General features: G+C 32.0%; 3 protein-coding genes across 6 annotated transcripts; 2 read left to right on the top strand and 1 right to left on the bottom strand.

Annotated features, from left to right (window-relative positions):
* Positions 1-1,904: 1,904 nt before the first annotated feature.
* On the top strand, positions 1,905-4,469 carry LOC122591814. Its single transcript, XM_043764048.1, has 6 exons — positions 1,905-1,935; positions 2,036-2,474; positions 2,562-3,071; positions 3,155-3,498; positions 3,600-4,170; positions 4,286-4,469. The coding sequence occupies exons 1-6, from the start codon at positions 1,905-1,907 to the stop codon at positions 4,467-4,469; spliced, it is 2,079 nt and encodes a 692-aa protein (XP_043619983.1).
* On the top strand, positions 4,470-6,707 carry LOC122591813 (ATP-dependent DNA helicase PIF1-like). The gene is made up of 2 exons (XM_043764047.1): positions 4,470-4,947; positions 5,047-6,707. Exons 1-2 carry the CDS (start codon positions 4,470-4,472, stop codon positions 6,705-6,707), a joined length of 2,139 nt encoding a protein of 712 aa, XP_043619982.1.
* Positions 6,708-12,067: 5,360 nt separating this feature from the next.
* Positions 12,068-19,521, bottom strand: LOC122593222 (rhodanese-like domain-containing protein 6). Of its 4 annotated transcripts, none has more exons than XM_043765601.1 (3): positions 19,395-19,521; positions 14,707-14,846; positions 12,068-13,995 (listed from the first exon to the last, which is right to left on the bottom strand). In XM_043765601.1, the coding sequence occupies exon 3, from the start codon at positions 13,972-13,974 to the stop codon at positions 12,247-12,249; it is 1,728 nt and encodes a 575-aa protein (XP_043621536.1). In that variant the 5' UTR covers positions 13,975-13,995; positions 14,707-14,846; positions 19,395-19,521; the 3' UTR covers positions 12,068-12,246. The 4 variants fall into 4 exon arrangements, with proteins under 4 accessions (XP_043621536.1, XP_043621539.1, XP_043621538.1 ...); XM_043765604.1 differs by having other exon boundaries at positions 12,068-13,992; XM_043765603.1 differs by lacking the exon at positions 19,395-19,521 and adding an exon at positions 14,952-15,024.
* Positions 19,522-23,337: the final 3,816 nt, after the last annotated feature.

Raw genomic sequence — 23,337 nt, 5'->3', positions numbered from 1 at the left:
GCTAAAAATTTAGCTATTCATATTAAAAACACAAGAACAAACAAATAGAGAGGAAATCATATTATACCAAATGAATAACGATAATCCGGAAGCAATGATGATTACAATCCAAAGCTGAAAAGATGTAAAACCCTAACAACTTGTTTGCTCCAAAAGCTAAGAACTATGAGAAAACTAAAGAAAAAATGCCAAGAATTCGTCCCCCAAAGCAGAACCCTAATCGTCTATATATACAAAATTCGCGTGTAACTGCCGTTAGTGGAGTAATGGCCGTTACCTTTGAACTTCCCTTGTAACTGCCGTTACTCCAGTAACTGCCGTTACACTCCTTTGAAAAACTAACTGCCGTTACTCCAGTAACTGCAAGTTACAGGAGTTTCATGATTTTCCTTTGTAATGGCCATTACTCCAATAACGGGAGTTACAAACTCCAGGATTCGTTTCCTTCGTCTTTCGCTCGATTTCAACCGAATCTTCCTCCCGTTTCTTCTATATATCATCAAACTCAACCAATTCATTCTTCTAATCAATTTCCAACCTGAAAACACTTAACACACCTTCAAAGCATCGAAAGTTGGATATAAAACTATAAATATAACGAATAACTGGTCCTAAAGTCACGTGGGAAATGGTATAAAATATGACACATCATACCAATGGTATGTTGTCCTAATCTACAAATTTGTGGAAAATGTGTTTAACTATTACTCTTGTCCAATTATATGACACCCAATTTTTACCAAAATTTGTTATTCTCTATATCAAGTTCAAACCAGGAACGTATGTTCAACCAGGAATAAGTACGTAATCTTCGAGAATGCAACTAAAGCTCTAAACAATGGTAATGTAGTTTGAACATTCTTAAATGTGGATTGAGTTAGAGTCATGTTTTCTTCCAAAATTTGCCATGACTAGCCCATATAATTTGATAGGTTTAGGAATCAATTCAACATTTCCTACCGCAAGTTCAAGCAATACCAGAAATAAGTATCTTGCATTCAAGAATGCAACCAAAGCTTTAAACAATGGTAATGTAGTTTTAGCATTCTTAAATGTGGATTGGCATATTAACATGTTTTCTACCAAAATTGGTCATGACTAACCCATATAATTTTATAGCTTCAGGTATCAATTCAACATTTACTATCGCAAGTTCTTGCAATGCCAGAAATAAGTATCTTGCATTCGAGAATGCAACCAACGCTTTAAACAATGGTAATGTAGTTTTAGCATTCTTAAATGTGGATTGACATATTAACATGTTTTCTACCAAATGTGGCCATGACTAACCCATATAATTTGATAGCTTCAGGAATCAATTCAACATTTACTACCGCAACTTCAAGCAATACCAATCAAACACCGAATTATGTACAATACAAGGCTACTACCAATCCCTTTTCAATGATAAATAATGGTAATATAATTCCTGTAACTTTTTTTAGAATGTTCTTTATGAGTATTCACATATGCTGTAATTATAATTCCTATTAACATAACTTTACGAATGTTACACAAGATATACAAAGGAATGAACATTATGGTAACAATGTATTCATCAGTCCAATTATATTTGGGTCAGGCAAAAGTACTCTTACAGGCAACTTTTATTCTCAAGGTACACATATTACATTTGATTAACTACTACTTTATATATGTGAGTAGAGAGATTAGTCAGTTGGTTTTAACCATTTGAAATATTGAACATTAAAGTAAATTCAAGAGAAAAGACGACAACGTCAGCTCCAGCAAAAAGATCTAACAAGAAAGGAAAGTAGAAGTGTGAAGAATCAAATAAACGTACCAGATTTAATCCACCAAATTTGAAGAACATGAACAAACAAAAATCTTAAAATACAAATTCTTTTGACATTCCAAGAATAGATTCGGAGATTAATGATGAGATGTTGGAAGATTCTTATGTCAAAAGGAAAGGTCTGTCATTAGGTAAGGATCATTGCAACCATATATTGATTTGATGTGTTTACATTTAAATTTCATACAACACTCTGATTAATTTTGTAAATGATTTCAGCGTATAAAGATCATGGAGATCAAATATACCAATGCTCCAAGTGTAATGCATTGCTATGGGAAGCAGAAATGTTAAGGGGTAATCCGAATGGAAAGAAAACTGCGTTTAGCTTCTGTTGCAAAGGTGGTGATGTCCAGCTACCACCAGTTTCCAAACCTCCACCTGTCTTACAAAATTTGTTTTCAAGGAACAATCCCATGTCCAACAATTTCATGAAACATATACGAGCATATAACATGATGTTTTCAGTCACATCTATGGGAGGTAAGATCAATCAAGGGAATTTAAAAGGCAAAGGACCCTATGTCTTTAGATTACAAGTACAAAATTATCACCGAATGGGTAGTCTGCTACCTGCCCAAGGTGATCAACCAAAATTCTCGCAACTTTATATATTTGATTCAGAAAATGAGGCGGAAAATAAAGAAAAAGTTGTGAGGTAAATATGCTTGACCATCCTTATGTCTTTACTTTTTTAAATATGCAACATTAACTTCATTTTAAACAACATGTGCTATTGTGACAGTTCTGGCACTCAAAAGTCAAGAATGAAAAAAAGTGATCTCAAACGTGATACCATCAACATATTAAAGATGTTGTTAGATTCTTGCAACCCTCTTGTGAAATCATTTAGGATGGTAAGAGATTGTGTTAAAGATAATGATTGGCAAGATGTAAGTCTCAAACTTATTGCCAACAGAGATAAAGATGGTCGACTTTACAATTTGCCAACAACTTCAGAAGTAGCTGGATTAATAATTGGAGACATAGATTCACTTGAACCTAGAGACATTATATTGAGAAAACAGTCAGGTGGTCTTCAAAGAATTAGTGAGTTGCATCCTTCTTATCTGGCTCTTCAATATCCACTCATCTTTCCGTTTGCAGAAGATGGTTTCCGTCTAGGTATCAAACATAGAGGCATAACAGAAGATTCAACCAAAAGGAGAACAAAACTGACAATGAGGGAATTCTTTTGTTACAGAATGCAAGACAGACCGAATGAGTTTTCACTGTTACTTCATGCAGGGAAACTGTATCATCAGTTCTCTGTTAATGGTTACACAATGGTAGAAGCTGACCGATTGTCATATGTTAAATGTAATCAAAAAAACTCAGAACTGATACCTTCCAAAATTTGACAACGAATATCGAAAATGGCACCATTGATGCATCAGAGACTGGTAAGCGTATATTACTTCCTTCATCGTTTACCGGTGGGAGCAGGTACATGATGCAAAAGTACTTAGATGCAATGGCTATATGCAAGTCAGTCGGATATCCAGATTTGTTTATTACTATTACTTGCAACCCCAATTGGCCAAAGATTTATCGCTGTTTGAATGACAAAAATCTTACCCCTGAAGATAGGCCGGATATAATATCTAGAATGTTCAAGATTATATTGGATGAAATCATAAACGATTTCGTGGAAGAGGAATTCTTTGGTCCGGTGCAAGCAGGTATTAATGTGGATCTCCTGTGTATCCTATACATATATTGTATGTCTATTTTTTAACATTGAAATTATATATTTACTATCATTATTTGGTAAAACTTGCAGTTATTTATACAGTGGAGTTTCAAAAAAAAGGCCTACCTCATGCTCATATTTGTTTGTTTTTGGCTCCCGCAAACAAGTTTCCACGTGCAACAGATGTCGATAAATACATTAGTGCCGAAATACCAGACCCAAAAGAAGATCCAGAGTTGTATGAACTTGTCAAACAGTACATGATGCATGGACCTTGTGGAGCTGAAAATCCCAACTGTCCTTGTATGGTTAAAGGAAAATGTACAAAGAATTTTCCCAAGAAATGGAAGGATGAAACGGCTGTCGATTCTGAAGGTTACCCTGTATATAGACGTCGTAATTCAGGAATTACCATAGAAAAAAATGGTATTCCTCTTGATAACAGCATGGTGGTACCTTATAATGCTACACTTCTCCGAAGATACCAATGTCACATTAATGTAGAATGGAGCAACCAATCAGGCTCAATCAAGTATTTGTTCAAATATATAAACAAAGGACCCGATAGAGTTACGGCAACTGTATATCAAACCAATGTAGATGGTACAACAACTCAGAACAACAAACCCACAGATGAGGTGAAGAATTACCTGGATTGCAGGTAATTTTACATAATTCTAATTAAACCCTTGCACTTTGTATTTTACATAGTCAAATAATTGAATAACAAAAATATACAATGTAGCTAACATTTGTTTTACAACAATTAAATTAAGGTACGTTTCCGCTTCTGAAGCAACTTGGCGAATATTCGGCTTTGATATTCATTATAGATACCCACTTGTTGAAATCTTGCCATTTCACTGTGAAAATGAACAGAGCATAGTATATGATGATGAAGCCCAGTTATGTGATGTTGTTTCAAATCCAACTGTCAATCATTCAAAGTTCCTTCAATAGATGAAATTAAATGCAGAAGATAAATTTGCAAGAACCTTGAAGTATGTCGAAATCCCACAATTTTATGTTTGGATACGTAGCAAAAGGATATGGCAACGAAGAACTGTTGAAGGACGTGGTTCTATAGGGAGGATATGCTATGTCCCACCATCTCTTGGTAAAGTATATTATTTAAGAATCCTGCTCAATCATGTTGTTGGACCAAAATCTTACGAGGAAATCATAACAGTCAATGGACGTAAATGTGATAGTTACAAAGAAGCATGTTTTGAGTTAGGACTTTTAGATGATGATAAAGAATATGTTGATGCAATTTTGGAAGCATCTCATTGGGCAACAGCATCATATCTCAGAACCTTCTTTATCCAATTGCTACTTTCAACTTCTGTAGCACGGCCAGATGTTTTATGGAAGAAAACATGTAAAGTTTTAAGTGAAGATATGTTACATATGCAAAGAAGAATCTTAAACTGCCCAGGTAATTTCATTTACTCTTTATATACATTTTTCAGTTGAATGATTAAGTAAAATTAAACAGAAAACACTATGTTGGTAATCCCATTTTTATATATTAAAGGTTTGCAGCTTCAAGATGAAGATATTCACAACCTCTGCCTATCATGTATCGAGCAATTGTTACTTAACAATGGTAGTACCCTCAGAAACTTTCCCGACATGCCTTTCCCCACTACAAATTATGTTGCATCACTCAATAACCGCTTAATTGCCAATGAACTGCTTTATGATAAAAGGGCACTAAGTATTGAACATCAACAGTTGTTAGCCTGCTTAACTGTTGAACAAAAACAGTTGTATGATACCGTTTTGAGTTCTGTTGCTAAAAACGATGAAGGAGTTTTCTTCGTTTATGGATATGGAGGTACAGGGAAAACTTATCTTTGGAAGACTCTAACAGCTGCATTACGATCCCAAGGACAAATTGTGCTAAATGTAGCTTCAAGTGGAATAGCATCACTTTTACTAAGTGGTGGAAGGACTGCACATTCAAGGTTTGTTATCCCAATTAACATCACTGAAAACTCTATTTGTTCCATAGATCCAAGCAGTGAATTGGCAGCATTAATCAAGATCGGTAAATTGATCATTTGGGATGAAGCTCCCATGATATACAAACATTGTTTTGAAGCTCTTGATAGAACAATGAGGGATATTCTAAGATCAACCCAACCAAACAGCGAAGACAAAGTTTTTGGAGGCAAAGTAGTGGTCTTTGGCGGTGACTTTAGACAAATCTTGCCTGTCATACCAAAAGGAACCAGAAGCATGATTGTAAATGCAAGTCTAATTTCCTCATATATATGGCATCATTGTGAAGTGCTTAAATTGACTGTCAATATGAGGCTAAAAGTTGGAACACAACAACAAGATTTACAAGAGCTTCAAGAATTTACTGAATGGATTTTAAAAGTGGGAGATGGGGTTCTAGGTGATGAAAACGATGGGGAAGCAGAAATTCAAATACCAATGGATTTGTTAGTGGCCGAATCAAATGATCCCCCTTCAGAGTTGATTAATTTTACATATCCAGATATGCTAAATAGTTTGCAGGATCCAATGTTTTTTCAACAACGTGCTATTCTTGCACCAACTCATGATGTGGTGGGAACCATAAATGAGAAGCTGTTAGAAATGATGCCCGGTGAGGAGATGACATATCTCAGTTCCGACAACTTATGTGAATCTGAAGATACCAACGCAACTGATGCAACTTTGTTCTCATCAGAAGTAATAAATGGACTTAGATTGGCCGGATTACCGAATCATAAGTTGGTGTTGAAGGTTGGAGTCCCTGTTATGTTATTGCGAAACCTTGATCAACAAAATGGCTTGTGTAATAGCACGCGTTTACAAGTGATGAGATTGGGAAAACATGTGATAGAAGCTAAAATCATCACAGGAACAAACATTGGCACTCACACTTTAATTTCAAGGTTAAAGATGACTCCATCGGATAAAAGGATTCCAGTTAAGATTTGTCGAAAGCAATTCCCTATTTCAGTATGTTTTGCTATGACGATAAACAAGAGCCAAGGACAATCACTCGATCGTGTTAGTTTGTATCTTCCACGACCAGTTTTTAGTCATGGCCAATTGTATGTAGCAGTCTCGAGAGTGAAAAGCAAGAAAGGATTGAAAATTCTAATACAAGATGAAAACTTTGAAGTGAAGAACACAACCAAAAATGTGGTCTACAAAGAAGTGCTACAATGTTTGTGAAGATGTTGCTCATGTCTTATTACATTCAAGCAGTAAACATGTTTTGCTACAAATAATCTTATTATCTGTAATATCCAATCTACAATTCCTACTTTTCTATGTTTATATCTAATGCTATTTCATTATTTTCACATTATATATAGCTAATATATTTAGTGTAAACTTTCGTTTTTTTAAAATCGATCCGCGGTTTCCCGCGGGATAAAAATCTAGTTAGAGCTATATATGAAATCATGCCTTCATGCCCTATATTTATAGTGTAACCAAAAGAAATAAGTGAATAAGTGATGCCTTTTAATTTTTACCTGCAATACGAGAGGATGACATATAAATATTTAATATTTATGATAGTTATGAAAAAGATGAAATTAAAGATGAACGTGAAGATTTTAAAATGAAAAATTTAATATAAAAACTTATAATGATAAATATTTTTGAAATTATATTAAAATTAGTAAACAAATTTAGTCAATACATTAATTTACTCCATATTTTTTGAGTTATCTTTACTATGACCTCTTTTTATTTTAGATAATTCTACCTTTAAATTATCGGAATTACCTTTGATTTTTTATGTTTTACCTTTAATGAATTATAATTTACACTCTAAATCTTTATTTTAATAATTAACACTTTAGTTCTTATCTTCTAAAAATTTCCATTATTATAATTACATCAACTTACACCACTTGACTCCGCCACCACCACCAACACTGGCGGAACCACACTTAGACAAGGGGTAGTCCGGACTACGAGTCCGTTAAATTTTTGTAATATAATTTTTCTGAAAAATGATATATTTTTTATTGGTGCTACGGGTCAAATAAATATGGGATACCAGTCAATGTAACTATTTTAAATTTTCGAAAGATTTTCCCATCAATATAACTTGTAAAGATGTATTTGTGCTAATAAATATGAAAAGAATACTCTAAAAGTGCCAAAAAGTCTTAGAAACCCACCAAAAAAAAGACAAAAACCCTTAATAAAATCCTAAAAATTGTAACAGTCTAAATGTTATCGTTACTTTGCGCCGATACAAGGTTAACGAAAATTTTTTGTGCTACGGGTCATGTTCGATCCTGGTTCCGCCACTGACCACCAACAATAGTATCATCATCGACACCACTAGACCGCCTTTCCACCGCCGCCGCCGAATTACACAGGTACCATGCTCGTGGAACACAACATCATGATGTAATCTACGTCCTCAACACAACCACCACAAATAGGCCATAACACATTCTATTAATATTTGAAATAAAAATGCATTAAAACAAAAAATATTACATTAACTAAAAAACTCATACTGATATTAATTGTATATATACATAACAGTAATAAATCTAAATTATGAATGATATATGTGTTTGAAATGATATTTATGTGATTAAAAATGAATAAAATAATGATGTATTTATATCTTTACTCATCTATATATATAACTTAGAAAGAATATGTTAGAACTTATACAACTATTCATAAAACTCGACAAATCATCATTTTGCATATGTGTCGAATGTTTAGGTTTTTTCCATTTAACTATTCTATTAATTTATTTCAACTCAATTTTAATCTTAATTATTAGTTATCAATAAATAAATGGTCAAATAATATATTTGTCATGTCATATTTTTCTTAGTAACAACTTTATCTGCTATATTTCATTTTTTTTATGTATTTATATTATATTAATTTTTTTATATGTATTTTTATAATAATTTATTATTATTGAATCTTGTCAGAGGCTGAATTGAATTTAAGTGGTTGAATTACCTTGACACTATCTCTGCGTTATGTGGGTACCAATTCGGTACATGGGATCAAACGGTTCCTATCAATCTATCATTTTTTTTATTTAATTTTTTTTATTTTTGTTTTTCTTATTATTATTATTATTAATCCATATAAATTTGTTATAACTTAACATCACGTTTAATTAATCATGCTTTAACATATTTGACATATCATATATTCATAAATCATAATCTTACTAATTGTATCAGTCGTAAACTGATAATTTTTATGATAACATAAACTATGGATAATACTGTAATTGTCAATATATTTTTAATATATGTTGTCGGTCAGGCCTAGACAACGTCTGGGTTTAAACTAGTTTATAAAATAAACTAACACTTTTCATATTTCAACTTTCAGTTTTTAAAATACCAATAATATCTTTCTTTATTCGTTAATTTAAATATCTCTACCCAATATACTTATAATACCATAATGAAATTATTTAAAAAATAATGATTAATAGGCCTAATAATAAGATGTTACATGATGAATGATAAAGATTAAGAGAGAAAAACTCATGATACATGTGTCAAACATCTAAAACATTAGGCATACCTTTAGATCCATATTTTGGTTTTATCAATCATTTTCCTTGTCCAAAACATAATATACTACCCTCATTTATATCAATTAATTTTACATTTAGAGGGTGTTTGGAAATGCGTTTTGAAGTGATTATCTGATTATTACGTTTGTAAAACGCAAATAATCTAAAAAAGTGTTTGTGTGAAAAAGTGATTATCTGTTATGAAAACGCAGTTTTGAAGAAGCATGTACCTACATGCTTTTTCAAAACGCAGTTTTGAAAACGCATAATTTATTTTGTAATCACAATAACAAACACCCCCTTATAGCCACTCCGCCATCACTACCACCTTTATCGCCACCACCATCACCGACGCTGCAAGGCGTTGGTACCCGTTTAGTTTTGTTTAGGAGTAGAAAATAAAAATAAATGATCGTTTGCACTAGTCGTTGGTTATTTTTAGAAAACTTCAATTTATATAATTATTATTAACAGCCCATTGAACTTAAAACAAATAAAAAGTAAAAGTAAAATTTCATTCATAACATGATGGTGGATAACCACCAAGTCGACCCCAAGAATGCATCCATGTGATGACACAACATCATCCTTAGAATACATATATTAGATACCTTATGCCACATTATTGTTATGTTTTTACAAGCAATTAATCTAACAAACTACATAATCACATGTCCCTTTTCATTATACCCACATGCCATTATATTACAAAAGAAGATAAAACAAGACATATGTGTTAATTGATGCCTTACTGTGTATGTAATAATTATGAAGAAGAATTTTAAAAATGGGCCATAAGACAACTATTATATCAACAACAAACCATAAGAAAAGCTTGATATATAATGTAAGATGTGTCTTTTTTCTATTCACTAAATTGACATCCTTTCTTTATTTGCTTTTCTTAATTACAAAAACTTCTTTTTACTTTTGTTATATAACTTCTGATTTAAGAAAGAATAATCATTACTACTAACTAATTTACATGCATATGCTTTAAATTTGATTAAAAGATATGTATGTCTATGGAAGGATTATTGTTTATATTTGTTCATTCATGTTAGAATTTTTGTCTACGTTGTTGGCACATTAGATTATTGGAGACATATTTCGTTGAAACTAAGGAATAATCATAAAATAGAGCTTTCATGATTCGTTGGCACATTAGATAATTGGAGACATATTTCGTTGAGCCCTTCTAACAAGTTAAGATCCACTTATGCTTATTCTTCTCTAGTTAGGGATATATATATATATATATATATATATATATATATATATATATAGGGGCAATCAAATAAGAACGGTTTTAAAATAAGAATGGTGAGAACACCTTAAAAACATCATTTTGATGCATTAAAAGTCTATAAAACTGACATAGTGCATATCATTATTTAATGTTTAATAACACATTGATTCATCAAAATAAAAAAAACCACGTTTTTTGTTGGATGCATCATTTTGATAAATATGCATCCAAGATGGATGCACAAAACAAAAAACATGATTATTTTGATTTTGACGGATGAATTTATTGTTAAACATTTAAATAAAGATAATTAGTTATGCACTATGTTAGTTTTATGGACTTTTAATGCATCAAAATGATGTTTTTAAGGTATTCTCACCGTTATTATTTTAAGAGTGTTCTCACCAGAGTGTTACCTTTTATATATATATATATATATATATATATATATATATATATTCAACAGATTTGAAGGGAGCTATATATATCTGAGAAGATGCAGTTAAGCCTGCTGTCTAAAAAAAATCTCTATAACTCTAATAGTTATATAAATTTGTTGTAAATTCCTTGATTTTATACATAAGTTTTTATAACTTTGACTAAGAATCTTCACAACAAGTATTTTGACTCCGTCCTTGATAATCATTTTGAATACTCCAATTATTCACACATAGTTCAAGCAAACGTAAATTCTCGTTGACAATCCATCTATATATATATACACAATTATATAATATAATATAAAATATCAATATTTTCCAAATTCCAACCCATTGTTTTAAATTTAGTAGAAACCTTACTAACTATTGGACTATACTCTAATTTAATCTAAGCCTTCCCATTGCTATTCTTCTAATCATGCACCTTTTAATTTCGCACACTGTACAAATTAGCACAATTCTTGCAAAACACATATTACACAAATACACAATACACACTCTTGTCTCTACGTATACATAATTACATATGTACTCTGTATTACAGGAAAACAAGTCTAGGTTAATTATCTTAAGCATGTAGTGCACGTGCAAATTAATTATCTATAATCAAATATTAAAATAAAGCATTTGTTAACTTTTACAAACAATTACATGTTTGTCGTTTTATAATTAGCCTTTTTTTTCTTCTGCTCTTCATTTTGACAGCTTCTTAAACATGCAACGTGGAAAACCATATATATATTATCATTATAATGTCCCAAGACTTTTGACTCACTAACTATAAAGAAAAGAACATAATAGTAATAACTATTAATTAATACTTATACTAATTTAAGAGATATCCTATCTTATAGCATTATTATTGCTAAAATACAAGCACTAACAGCGATATACTTTTCAACTGTTCCCTTTGAAATAAAATAATACTGGAACTGCTAAGTTGGTAATGCTTCTGGTATGCCAATTACAGTAAACATACAAACACATTGACTTTATGTTATTGAAATCTTAATATCACTTGTTTAAGGTATGGATATATGTTAAAAATGAAAGTCCTAACTTTATGGTTTTATACTTGGCTCAAATAAGAGAATTTTATTCAAAGTTTATGAGACGGTGTAAACTACAAGAATTGCATACACTATTGAACAAGTAACTAACACCTGTTTGCAAGACCATACTTTTTGCATAGTGTCGTAAATGCATTTGACAATGAGTTCATGTACTCAAGAAACGCTGAACGGGCTTGTATTGATAGTTCATTATGGCTTATACGAGCTAACTATCCATAAGTGTAGGAAAAAGAAAAATCAAAAGAGGATGTAAAATAGAGTCAAGTTGCACAAGACCATGCAGAACAAGAACTACACAGGCAAATTGATTGTTTAATCAGCAAAACGACAAGATACAGCATACTACAATGGCTCATTTCATGACATCTGAAGCAGAGTTAACAAGAAAGGTACTACCAAATTGCAAATTAAACTAGTTACCTCAAAGCTAGAGAAACCGCTGAAGGAAATCTTTAATAGTATCAAGATATGGTGACCTTGTAGGAATAATATGACCACAATCATGTTCGACTATAACAGAACAACCCTCGTCAAACAATGATGCAAGGCTTCTACTAGCATCAAATGCTATCTGTGTATCCTTTCCGTGATCACTACCATATATATGAAGTGAAGGGCATTTGATTGGATTCTTCTCATACTGTTGTAAATTAACAGAAAACCCGGAACACAAAATTACAAATCTGAAATCAATCTCACCCTTCAGACTCATTTGCTGCGCAGCAACACAAGCAGCCATAGCTGCACCTTGAGAGAATCCTAAAATCCCATCAAATGGTCCATTGTCTGACACTATTTCTTTCAAGTATGCAAGAGATTTATCAAAACCAGCAGTTTGTTTCTGGTACTGTAGAGAATCAAAAGGAACATGAGCTGCTTCCCAATCAGAGCTTGTATTTTCATCAGTGTCCGGGTCAACAAACCAGGCAAACTTTCTGTTGCATTGTTTATATGGAGGTGATATTGGTCGTCTAGAAGAGAGATCACCAATTTCTTTATTTTGGTAAATAAACTGCAATTGATGCGGTGCATCAATATAAACAAACTCGACCAAATTTTTTAACTTTTTAGCCAAAGATGCCGTTCTTCCTTTAAAACTAGAAGCATTCTGCCGGAACCCATGTAGACACAGAATTCTCAGCTTTTTTGAACCCTTTGTTTGAATTGAAAGAGGTTCAGATTCAACAAGCTTACCATATTTCTGACATAACTCACAAACATACAAGTTTTTACCCTGGCACTCATTGCAAACCAAAACAAGCATCCTACAGTAGCTGCATCTGATCCGTGAAGAGTAATCATCAAACGGAAAGCTACAAATAAGGCAATTACCGAGCACATTTGCATTGGAAGATCCAACTGAAACCCGATGATCAAAAACGAAATTTTTTCCTTTAAAATAACCGCCTTCTGGAAACTGTTCCATGTAACGTTGAATGCCACCATATAATTGAAAAACATTTTCAAAACCGGGACCTTTGGACTTAATATATGCTGATGCCATTTCACACCTAATTCCACCTGTGCAATACATTAAAATCTGATTCCCACGTAACTTATCGGAATGAGTATCTAACCAAGAAGGTAGATCGCTGTATTGCCGGATTTCTGGATCTAACGTCTCGACATTTGGAGCATGGAATTTACCAATTCTTGTTTCATATAAATTCCTTGCATCAAGTAAAACAAGTTTTTTTGAAGCATCGGTCACGGATTTTCCAGCATTTTGAAGAACCGAGTGGAACTCAACTGCTGATAAATGCTTCCCTGAATTTGAGATGTCAGGTGGCTTCGAAAGAGGGTTAGAACTTAATGTAACTAAATCTTTAACGATTCGAATGGAAAGAGTAGTAAAACCACATTCCTCAGCTACTTTATCATTTATGGGCTCGCTGCATGTTGCTAGCTTAAAATCTGTTCCCTCAAATAACTGATTCTTAGACATAACTGCAATGTGTTCCTCTAAAGCTGACAATTTCCCCCCAATGGTGACATTGACACCATGTGGGGCAAGACGCACACGGCCAATCAGGGAGAGTGAGTTGCAGTTGGAATTGTAGAATCTGAATAAGTCATCAATATTAGGAATATCTGTGTATTTATAGTATAGCAGGACTCCGTATTCATCATCCTTCATGTTCTTTTTCTCTGTCATGCTTTGAGACAAGTAAGCCTTCTGCAACAAGAATCATCATCACATGCTTTTCAACGACGAGAACTGTTGTTGATAAAATAACTTATAGTATTCATTCACGTGTATTACAAAACAGAGTTTATTGATGTTCATACTTCATAGGCCATTTACACAATTTAATTCTATTTAACGCAAGACTTAAAGACATATTGGATTATAATACTACAGTGGCATTCGAAAAAGAAACCCTACAAGTGCTGAAAATGTATCATCTGGGCCTTAAAGAGGTGGGATGTTATGCGTGTGCTACCAGTGGATTAGTCGGTTCAGAAAAGCTATATGGTGACCCCAAGTCATTTGGGGTAATGTTTTAATTACATAAAGTTGAGGCTGGTGGCTTATTGTCCACTCAATAAGATTGTATAAGAGAGACATGAATGAAAAGGATGTGGCATGTTTTTGCAGTAAGTATTTTGGTGGTTTTAGTTTAATTAGTAGATTTGCAGTGGATGTTATGGTTTTAGGTCTCGTGTTACTGGTTTGTATCAGCCAGTTCTTACTCCTTAGTAAACATAAATTTACGGTGCAGCTTCAAGAAAAGAAGAGTGCCTTTCAGAATTCAAATAATGTGTTACACCTACTCTAACTTTAGTTTTTCGAACAAGCAATTTAGAACAAACATCGCTGGGTAGCAAATCGATTGGTGGTGTCAAGCAAGTATGGTTGGAAACAACAGATGAACATGATAATTACCAAAGAGGTAAGTTATATAGCAGCAGGGCTGCCAGCAGAGAGTCCCAGAAAAGCAATGATACCATGGCCGATTTGAAACTGATGGTCTTTGGGAGGAAAAAGCAGGAGGAAACTCCACTTGTGTGCTTTCTTTACATGTCCTAGTAAATGATAAAAAGGCAAAAGGGGCCAAGGTCAAAGAAAGTGGAAAGAGTTAGATTTAGATGCTCAAAGACAGATATGTACTAACACTCAGAGATTTCCACCTTGGATATACTCAAATGATCAAGAGCTTCTTGCACAAAGTTGCAAATAACTGATTTAAGTTGGTGCTCTCAATAGCAGTAACTGTGAATTTCAATTGTCAAACTTAAAAAGCCAAAATGCCAAATAGTCCATCATTCTTTAGATAGTAGATACGCACTTATGAAAAGATTAAAGAGAATCAAAGCAACAAGGGGAAACAAACATCAGATATTCACAGCAAACTAGCACGAAAAAAAGAAGTGAACAAAAGCAATGTATCACTTTCAATAAATGTTACAGAAAGCAAAACATTTTTTATGATTAGTATTACCAATAAGATTGTAGTAATCTCACTGCTATATACAGTAAAACCTCTATAAATTAATAATATTGAGACCAGGGTATTTTATTAATTTCACGAGATATTATTATATCGATAAATTAATAAATTATCAACTTAAAGAGGTTTATGAATAATTTTCAAAATTTTCATGTCTAGTGTGTATTTACACATTAAATCATTTAAATGAACTCGTTAAGTTCATAGTTTTTATGCAGGTACAAAAGATACCGCCAAATATGCACTCAACAAGATTTGGTATAGTGGGTTGACAAAACTTTCGATTTAAAAGTTAGTCAATGAACAACTATTCACAACTTTTTGTTGCAATACGAAAAGAGAATGTCTCAACTTTTAAACGCAAGATTTAAAGATAAACTCGTTATAGATTTTTGAAGTAAAAAAAAAAACAAATGAAATAAATAAATTTTAGACTAGACAACTTTGGAAATTTAGAATATTTTAGGAATTATTAATTTATAGTTAGAAATGTTGACTCTTTTTGTTGCACGTATAGAATATCAAAGTGATTACAGTACATCCTTTATAAATTAATACTCGTTAAATTAATAACCTCGATAAAACTAATAATTTGTTTGGTCCCAACTTGGGACCAGTACAAAATGGGACCTCAATCATTAAAATAATAAGATAATAACGTTTTTGAAATCCCAGTGTAAATATATTGGTGAGTTAAGTACTTTTTTCGTCCCTGTGGTTTATCGTTTTATCACTTTTCGTCCTCGCCGTTAACTTTTGGCTAAAATCATCCTCGTGGTTTGCATTTCGTCCTTGGATCCGTTAACCCAGGGGCATTTATGTCTTTTCATCCAACTTAAGTACAAAATTCGTCCTTATGGTTTGTCGTTTTAGCATCTTTCATCCTTATCCTTAACAAACCTCCAAACAAGAATTTAATCAAAAACCAAAACAAACTCAAATCAAAAACCTATATATACATACATATGAAAATGTAATTTAACACCGGCGGTACGGTTTATTTAATTTAATTTATTTTAATTTATAAAAATGTTATAAAATTTACTATAATTTAATGAAATTGTCAAAATATAATTACTATCCACTTAAAAATAATACCAAATAGGTGCTTTATTGTAAAATATAAGTTTTAAAGTTCAAATTGAAAAAATAACATTAAAATATTATAAAAATAATTTTTAAAAAAGTTCAAAAAATAAAAAATGAGAATACCGGAACGGTAATACCGAAAAATATCAAAAATGCCAGAAATAGTTGTATCGGAGTACCACCCCGATACCGGTATATACCTGTATTTAAAACATTATATGTACGTGTTAACATTTGAAAGTGATTGAGTAGATTCTCAAATATACATGTATATATAGGTTTTTATTTTGTTTGGATAAGTTGTTACCGTTTTTTTTTTGTTAACGAAGAGGATGAAAAATGCAAAAACGAGAAACCACAGGGACAATTTTTGCACTTAAATGGGTGAAAAGACGAAAATGCCCCTCACGTGACTTGCATGTGAGGGGGTTAACGGAAAAGTTATAACGGCAGGGACGAAATGCAAACCACGGGGATGATTTTAGCCAAAAGTTAACGGCGAGGACAAAAAGTGATAAAACGATAAACCACAGGGATGAAAAAAGTACTTAACTCACCAATATATTTACACTGGGATTTCAAAAAAGTTATTATCTTATTATTTTAATGATTGAGGTCCCATTTTGTACTGGTCCCAAGTTGGGACCAAACAAATTATTAGATTTATCGAGGTTATTAATTTAACGAGTATTAATTTATAAAGGATGTACTGTAATCACTTTGATATTCTATATGTGCAACAAAAAGAGTCAACATTTCTAACTTTTGAGTTCAACCTTATACTCTTCTAATTTTTAATAGACACAAGTGTCCTTACTCATTAGTTTATGGCATCACAATGTTGTATTAGCATAAGATGCTATTATACATAGTAGCTTAATGTGATTGTTGTTTCATACTGCAACCCTACAAACTAATATGTATTATAAACAGTACATTTCTTCCCTGAGGTGAAAGTGATTTACCACCTTCAGAACTCAAATTGTGAAAGATTTTGTAATGTAATTTTGTAATGTAAAGAAAAACAGGATTGTGGTCCATAACCTTTAGGATAGAAGAACATATGACTATGAAATTTTAAAAGATGCTTACAAGCCTTAAACTTTAAATCAATATTAAACAGACCTATTTGATGACCTTCTACTGCTTTATGGCATTTTCGGAAGAAGAAAAAAGTACTCATCTGGCCCTTAGTGAACCTTTTTACTTCTCCCCTCTTCTTCCTTCAATTCTACATCTTCACAGATTCATATTCATGTTCCAGAACGGATTAAAAAATAAAAGAATGATTGATGCTTTTATGAGTTAAAGCGACACCCTGATTGTATCCAACCAGTTGAGCTCCTAATTTCATTAAAGGGCTTTTCTATGCAGCTCACACCAGTCTATCTACGAGTTCCACAGTGACAATTTCTATAGCAATGAAATAAACGAGTTTCCTAGTTTAATAGAGTTTGCATTATGAAAGAACATAACTTCACCTTCATTATAACTATTTCATTGTGCAACTTCTCCAAATCTATTTTATTTTTCTGATTAGTATATTTTTATATGCATGAACCATGCAACATGATTTGAGCTGACTGTGTTTATAAGAATATGCATACTTATTAGAGTAGTCCTTTGATTTCAATTTTTGGTTTTTTTTGAAACCCATGGCTCCAGCACTGCAAAAGCATTTAACTGAGCACTGAGTTTCAAGTCAAAATTCATCAGGGGTTTGCGTTGTGGTATCTTCTAATATTCACCAAAACATTGGTTCAAAGCAATAAGTCAAACACAACTTTTGAATCTGAATAGGAAAAAAAAAAAAAGAAGACAGACTTCTATGGAGAAAATGGGAAGACCGGAAGACGAATATAGAAAAAGGAAATAACAAAGACTGTGTTTTTGTTAATGAACAGCCAGTCCACTTTTGATAAATCCGGACAAAAATGGAGGCAACAGCCTAAATACAACTTAATTTGGTTATAAGGCTCTATTCCGATTAAGACGGGGAAGTCGGAAGCCATGTGCTCTAAGACACACCTAAGGAACAAATTCTAAAAATGTATTCCATGTAACTTCTTGTTTATTTATTTTCGTTATAAGACAAACCTTAACTTTAACCACGGACTCACATTAATAATCTTGACCATGGTGTAAAATTATAGAATACTGAATACCCAACATAGTTAAAGTTTTGAGATTGGGAAAACACTTAGTTTGTGAAAAGGGAAACCTACATTCCTAAACTCTCTCTCTTATCCAAGTCTCCTCTCAGCTACCGCTCTCAACAGTAGAACCACACAACTCTTCTAATTTCTTCCTTTTTCTTTATATTCATTGGTCATACTGATTTCATTCTAGTTCTCTTCAGATTTATCATTTCCTTGCACTATTTTTAACCTATTGTTCAACTCAACTTATGCCAACTAAAGACGATCTACTTGTTGTTGTTTACATTTAGCGATAACATATAAAAATTAGTTAAAAATCGCAATTTAAACATTCTGCATAGTTTATACTTTACACCGATCATAGTTAGTTGAGTTTCTTGAACATGTAGTATGAAATCACAGTTTCCAATGTAATTTCTGATACTTTGGACATGTCATAACAAGCTGACCCGAAAAAATAATACATGTTACCTATCCCGTTTGAACCGCTCATTATAAAAAAACAAAACTAAGTTACGCCCGCGTGTATTCCTATTAGCACCTTTTAACGTTCACAATCCTGTTTTCGATTCGAGCTATAGCTAACGCGCCCACATAATGATGCCGTTCGCTACCATCACATATTGGTGTATCATTTATACTTACAATGTCATTCTTCTAATTGTTAATCACATAGCATATTGGGTTCGTGGCATTTAATCAGATAACAGAGAATCATATTTATATTAAAATAATAACTAAGAACACATAACAAGAGTAAAAATAGGGTCACTCTATTCTTTGAGGCATTTCATCAAACATGTTATGTGCAAAAAACAATGAAACAAGATTTTATCAATAAAGATAATAATTAAAAAAAAGGGGGAATACAGTACCTTTTAATTGATTTTGGGTATGTTCTAAAACCTGCGAACAGATGAAAATTTGGAAGCGATTTTCGTTTAAACTGTCTTCTGTGAGTCTATTTAGCCGTCAGAGCTCAGAAACCTCCTGGTGCTTTGATAGACCGGCTTATTAGTTATTAATGATTTAGAACAAACCGGCTTTTTATGTTGTATTAGAGGGTGTTTGTGATTATTAAGTTGTAAAATGCAAATAATAAAAAAAAAAATTTGTATGAAAAAGTGATTATTGGTTATGAAAACGTAGTTTTGGAGAAGCATGTACTTACATGCTTTTTTCAAAACGTATTTTTGAAAACGCATAATTTATTTTGAAAACGCAGATTTTGTTTTGAAATCGCAATACCAAACACCCCAATATGCAGATTTTAGGTAAAAATAAAACAAATATCAAAAGAAAACAAATAAAATAATAGTTTTTTCTTTAGTGAAAACGACATGTATTTTCTTCTTTGTTATCGTCGACCGACAGATATTATAACTAAACTTTTTACACTTTTCGACTTTCGCCTCTTTGTGGCTGAAGGTCCTTATGGAAGCGGTCTCTCTACTTTTGGGTAGAGGTAAGACTGTCTACAGCTCATCTCCCTCATACCCCGTTTAGGGAATGAGTCCTTCTTGTTGTTGTTGTCTTTAATGAAAACGAGCATGGTACCTGCACAATGCGGCAGTGCTGGCGGGGAAGGCGGTTTAATGGTGTCGGTAATGGTATTATTGGTGGTGGTGGCGGTGTCAAGCGATGTAGGTTGATGTAATTGTGATAATAGAAATTTTTAGAAGATAAGGGCTTAAAGTATTAGTTATTAAAATATAAGCTTAGAGTGTAAATTATAATTTATTAAGGGTAAACATAAAAAGTTATGGGTAATTCTGGTAATTGAAAGGTAGAATTACCTAAAATAAAAAGAGGTTATTTCTATTATAAGGGAGTAAAGTTAAAGATAAAGATAAATATTACCATACATTATGAAAATCATCGTGCATCAATTGCATTGTGAATCTTCATGCATCAATTTAACCATGATATAAAGGTCAAGATCTTGTCTTATTTGTTTTACTTTAATATTTGTTTTACAAATGCATAGACTCTCATACGTTAAAACTTAAAAGTATAGCCCTTTGAAAACTCTAGTTATACACTTATCTAATATTTTTGATGAAGATTCTATAAATAGATCAAACTTTATAGGTAAAGTTGGATCAATTTCAACCCTTATATTAAAATAAAAGGTTAGGATTTAAATATCAAATTTTAATATTGACCATTAATTTTAATTAAATAATTAAAGTTGATTCAACTTTAATTTAACTTTATTTTTTTTATCACAATCTCTTTTTAGTCTCTAGTTTTTACAAATCTATAATCACCTTTTTTTTTCCACAAACTATTCATTTGCGATATTTATTTTCAAATTTTGTCTTTTTTTTATTTTTTTTTTTATTTTTATCTTGTTACATAAGATTGTACCATGATACATTGATAAAATATGTTAGTGTTTACAGAGACGGAGCCTGAAAATATGTTACGAGAGGGCAATTTTAAAAGTTGTTTGTCATACTTATAAGGGTCGTATCCGCGAATGTAAAAAAATTGGACTCTAGCTCGAGAATAAAAAATGGACCCTCAAAAGAATTTCGTTCCCCACAACAGGTGTAACACTCGTACTTAAAAATTAGTAGTTTTTTTTACAAATAAAGACCACACGTGTCAGACAAGGTCTAATTAAATGAAAGCGTATTAAATGATAATGCAGGGAACCAAAAAAATATATCTTTTATGAAATAATTTGCTTGAATATACATCTTTCCGATATAACTATAACGATTATTATAATTAACTGTTTGTGATAAATAAATATAACAATTTGCAATAAAATAATATTTTCTCAAACAACTACATTAATAATGTACTCAATATTTACATACTCAAATAAAGAAAGCTTTTTCTTTAAATTTTTTTTTATTTTTTCTACTAAAAATAAAAAACACTCAAGTTTTTTATTCTCCTAATGGATAGATCTATCTCAAAATCAATGCTTCGATCGCCAATAACATACAAAGTAACAAAAAAAAAAAAGCTTATGATATCGAAGATAACATTTTTATGTATTTCCTATTTATTTTTTAAAAAAAACTTACAAATATATCATTTAAATTTTAAAAAAATACATTGTACCAAAATTGGAGTGAGGGCAGCTGACCCCGCTGCCCCATAATAACTCCGTCCCCGAGTGTTTATGTATATTTTAATTTATTGTTTAGTTATTTCTATTCTTTTATCTTTAATTTCTTATTTAACTAGGATTAATAATTTTTTTCACCGATGTGTCATATTTTATATTTCTTTTGCCACGTGAATTATTCGTTGTTTTTATAGTTTTATATCCAACTTTCGATGCTTTGAAGTTGTGTTAAGTGTTTTCAGGTTGGAAAATAATTAGACGAATGAATTGGTTGATTTTGATGACATGTGGAAGAAACGGGAGAAGGATTCGGTCGTAATCAAGTTAAAGACGAAGAAAATGAAACCTGGAGCTTGAAACTCTCGTTACGTGAGTAACACCCGTTACAAGGAAAAAACCCAAAATCACATGTAACGGGCCGTTATGTCACATAACGGCCGTGAAGACTTAAAAGGAGTGTAACGGGCGTTACACGCGTAGTACAAATGTAACGGGCGTTACATGCGTTTTTCCTATATAAAGATGATTAGGGTTCTATTATTAGGGACGAATTCTTGCATTATTTTTCTTAGGTTTCTCATAGTTTTTAGCATATTGGAGCAAACAAGCTATTAGGTTTTTCATCTTTTCAGCATTGGATTATAATCATTGTTGCTACCGAATTTTCTTCAATCGTTTGGTATAATATGATTTCTTTTTTATTTGTTTGTTTTTGTCTTTTTAATATGAGTAGCTAAATCTCTTGCACCCGCTTGGGTAGTAAGCATGTCATAGGGTCGATTTAATGTTGCTTGCAAGTGTTGAACAAAGTTTTTATGTTTAATCGAAGATCCATATTTATTTGAGTTTAAATATTGTTTTTATCTTTTATATTTATTGATTGATAATTGTAATTAGAAGTTCGGAAGAAATCTATGTCATTGTCAATTAGTTTATGAAAAAGTTAATCGGTCTATAATTAACTTAAAGTCGTTAAAGTTCGGAAGAAACTAACGATAAAGATTTCAAACAAATAAATTCATTTTGAATGTGTAAACACTTATGATAGAGGAATTTGATTAAGTGAATAAGTAGTTTGGAAGAAAGCTTTTAAAGGTTAAATTGTAAAAATCAATTCAGGATCTTAATGCTTAATTGTTTTGAATATAAATTAAACGCGAAAGCAATAACTATACTTAGAGCAATTAAAGTGTCAAGTATAACGGAAGTTCGTCTTGTCTATCTTTTGAGTCGTTCAATAAATGCAAGTAATGTTTAGACTCGATGATTGGTATGTGAGTTGATCCAAGTAGGAGTTCCTTTTAAGACTTTGTTAAGATTCAACAACAAAATTCTCTTTGCGATTAATCCTACGGGATTACTAACCTTTTTCTACTAACTACTTGCAACGTGGCAATTTGGCCACAAAACCCCCCCTTTTAATTTGAATCATTTTATTGTTAACAGTTACTTAATAAGTTCTTGTGTTCGACCTCGATTTACCAAGTCAACTATACTGCATACGAACGGGCCCACTGCCCGCAAGTGTGTAGTAGTCAGTAGCTAGGTATTTCGTGTTTATAAATTTATTACTCGATTTAACACATCAAGTTTCTGGCGCCGTTGCTGGGGACTTAAATTAAGTAGTTGTTTAATTTAGTGATTCGATCCTTTCTTGCATTCATTTGTGAGGAAGTTAATTGCTTTATTAGATAGATTTTATTTTTGTTTTTAATTTTATTTCTCTTTGTTCC

The sequence above is a fragment of the Erigeron canadensis genome, chromosome 3 (assembly GCF_010389155.1).
Source record: "Erigeron canadensis isolate Cc75 chromosome 3, C_canadensis_v1, whole genome shotgun sequence".
In the NCBI taxonomy this organism is placed as follows: domain Eukaryota; kingdom Viridiplantae; phylum Streptophyta; class Magnoliopsida; order Asterales; family Asteraceae; genus Erigeron; species Erigeron canadensis.
Note: the sequence above shows the minus strand (reverse complement) of the source record. Positions and strands in the feature narration are given on the sequence as shown.

Bases quoted from the DNA above. Each gene is read 5' to 3' on its own strand.
- LOC122591814 (XM_043764048.1), top strand. From the start codon at position 1,905: ATGTTGGAAGATTCTTATGTCAAAAGGAAAG. The intron at 1,936-2,035 runs GTCTGTCATTAG...AAATGATTTCAG, and splicing joins TTCTTATGTCAAAAGGAAAG to CGTATAAAGATCATGGAGAT. The intron at 3,499-3,599 runs GTATTAATGTGG...TAAAACTTGCAG, and splicing joins CTTTGGTCCGGTGCAAGCAG to TTATTTATACAGTGGAGTTT.
- LOC122591813 (XM_043764047.1), top strand. From the start codon at position 4,470: ATGAAATTAAATGCAGAAGATAAATTTGCAAGAACCTTGAAGTATGTC. The intron at 4,948-5,046 runs GTAATTTCATTT...TATATATTAAAG, and splicing joins AAGAATCTTAAACTGCCCAG to GTTTGCAGCTTCAAGATGAA.
- LOC122593222 (XM_043765601.1), bottom strand. From the start codon at position 13,974: ATGACAGAGAAAAAGAACATGAAGGATGATGAATACGGAGTCCTGCTA.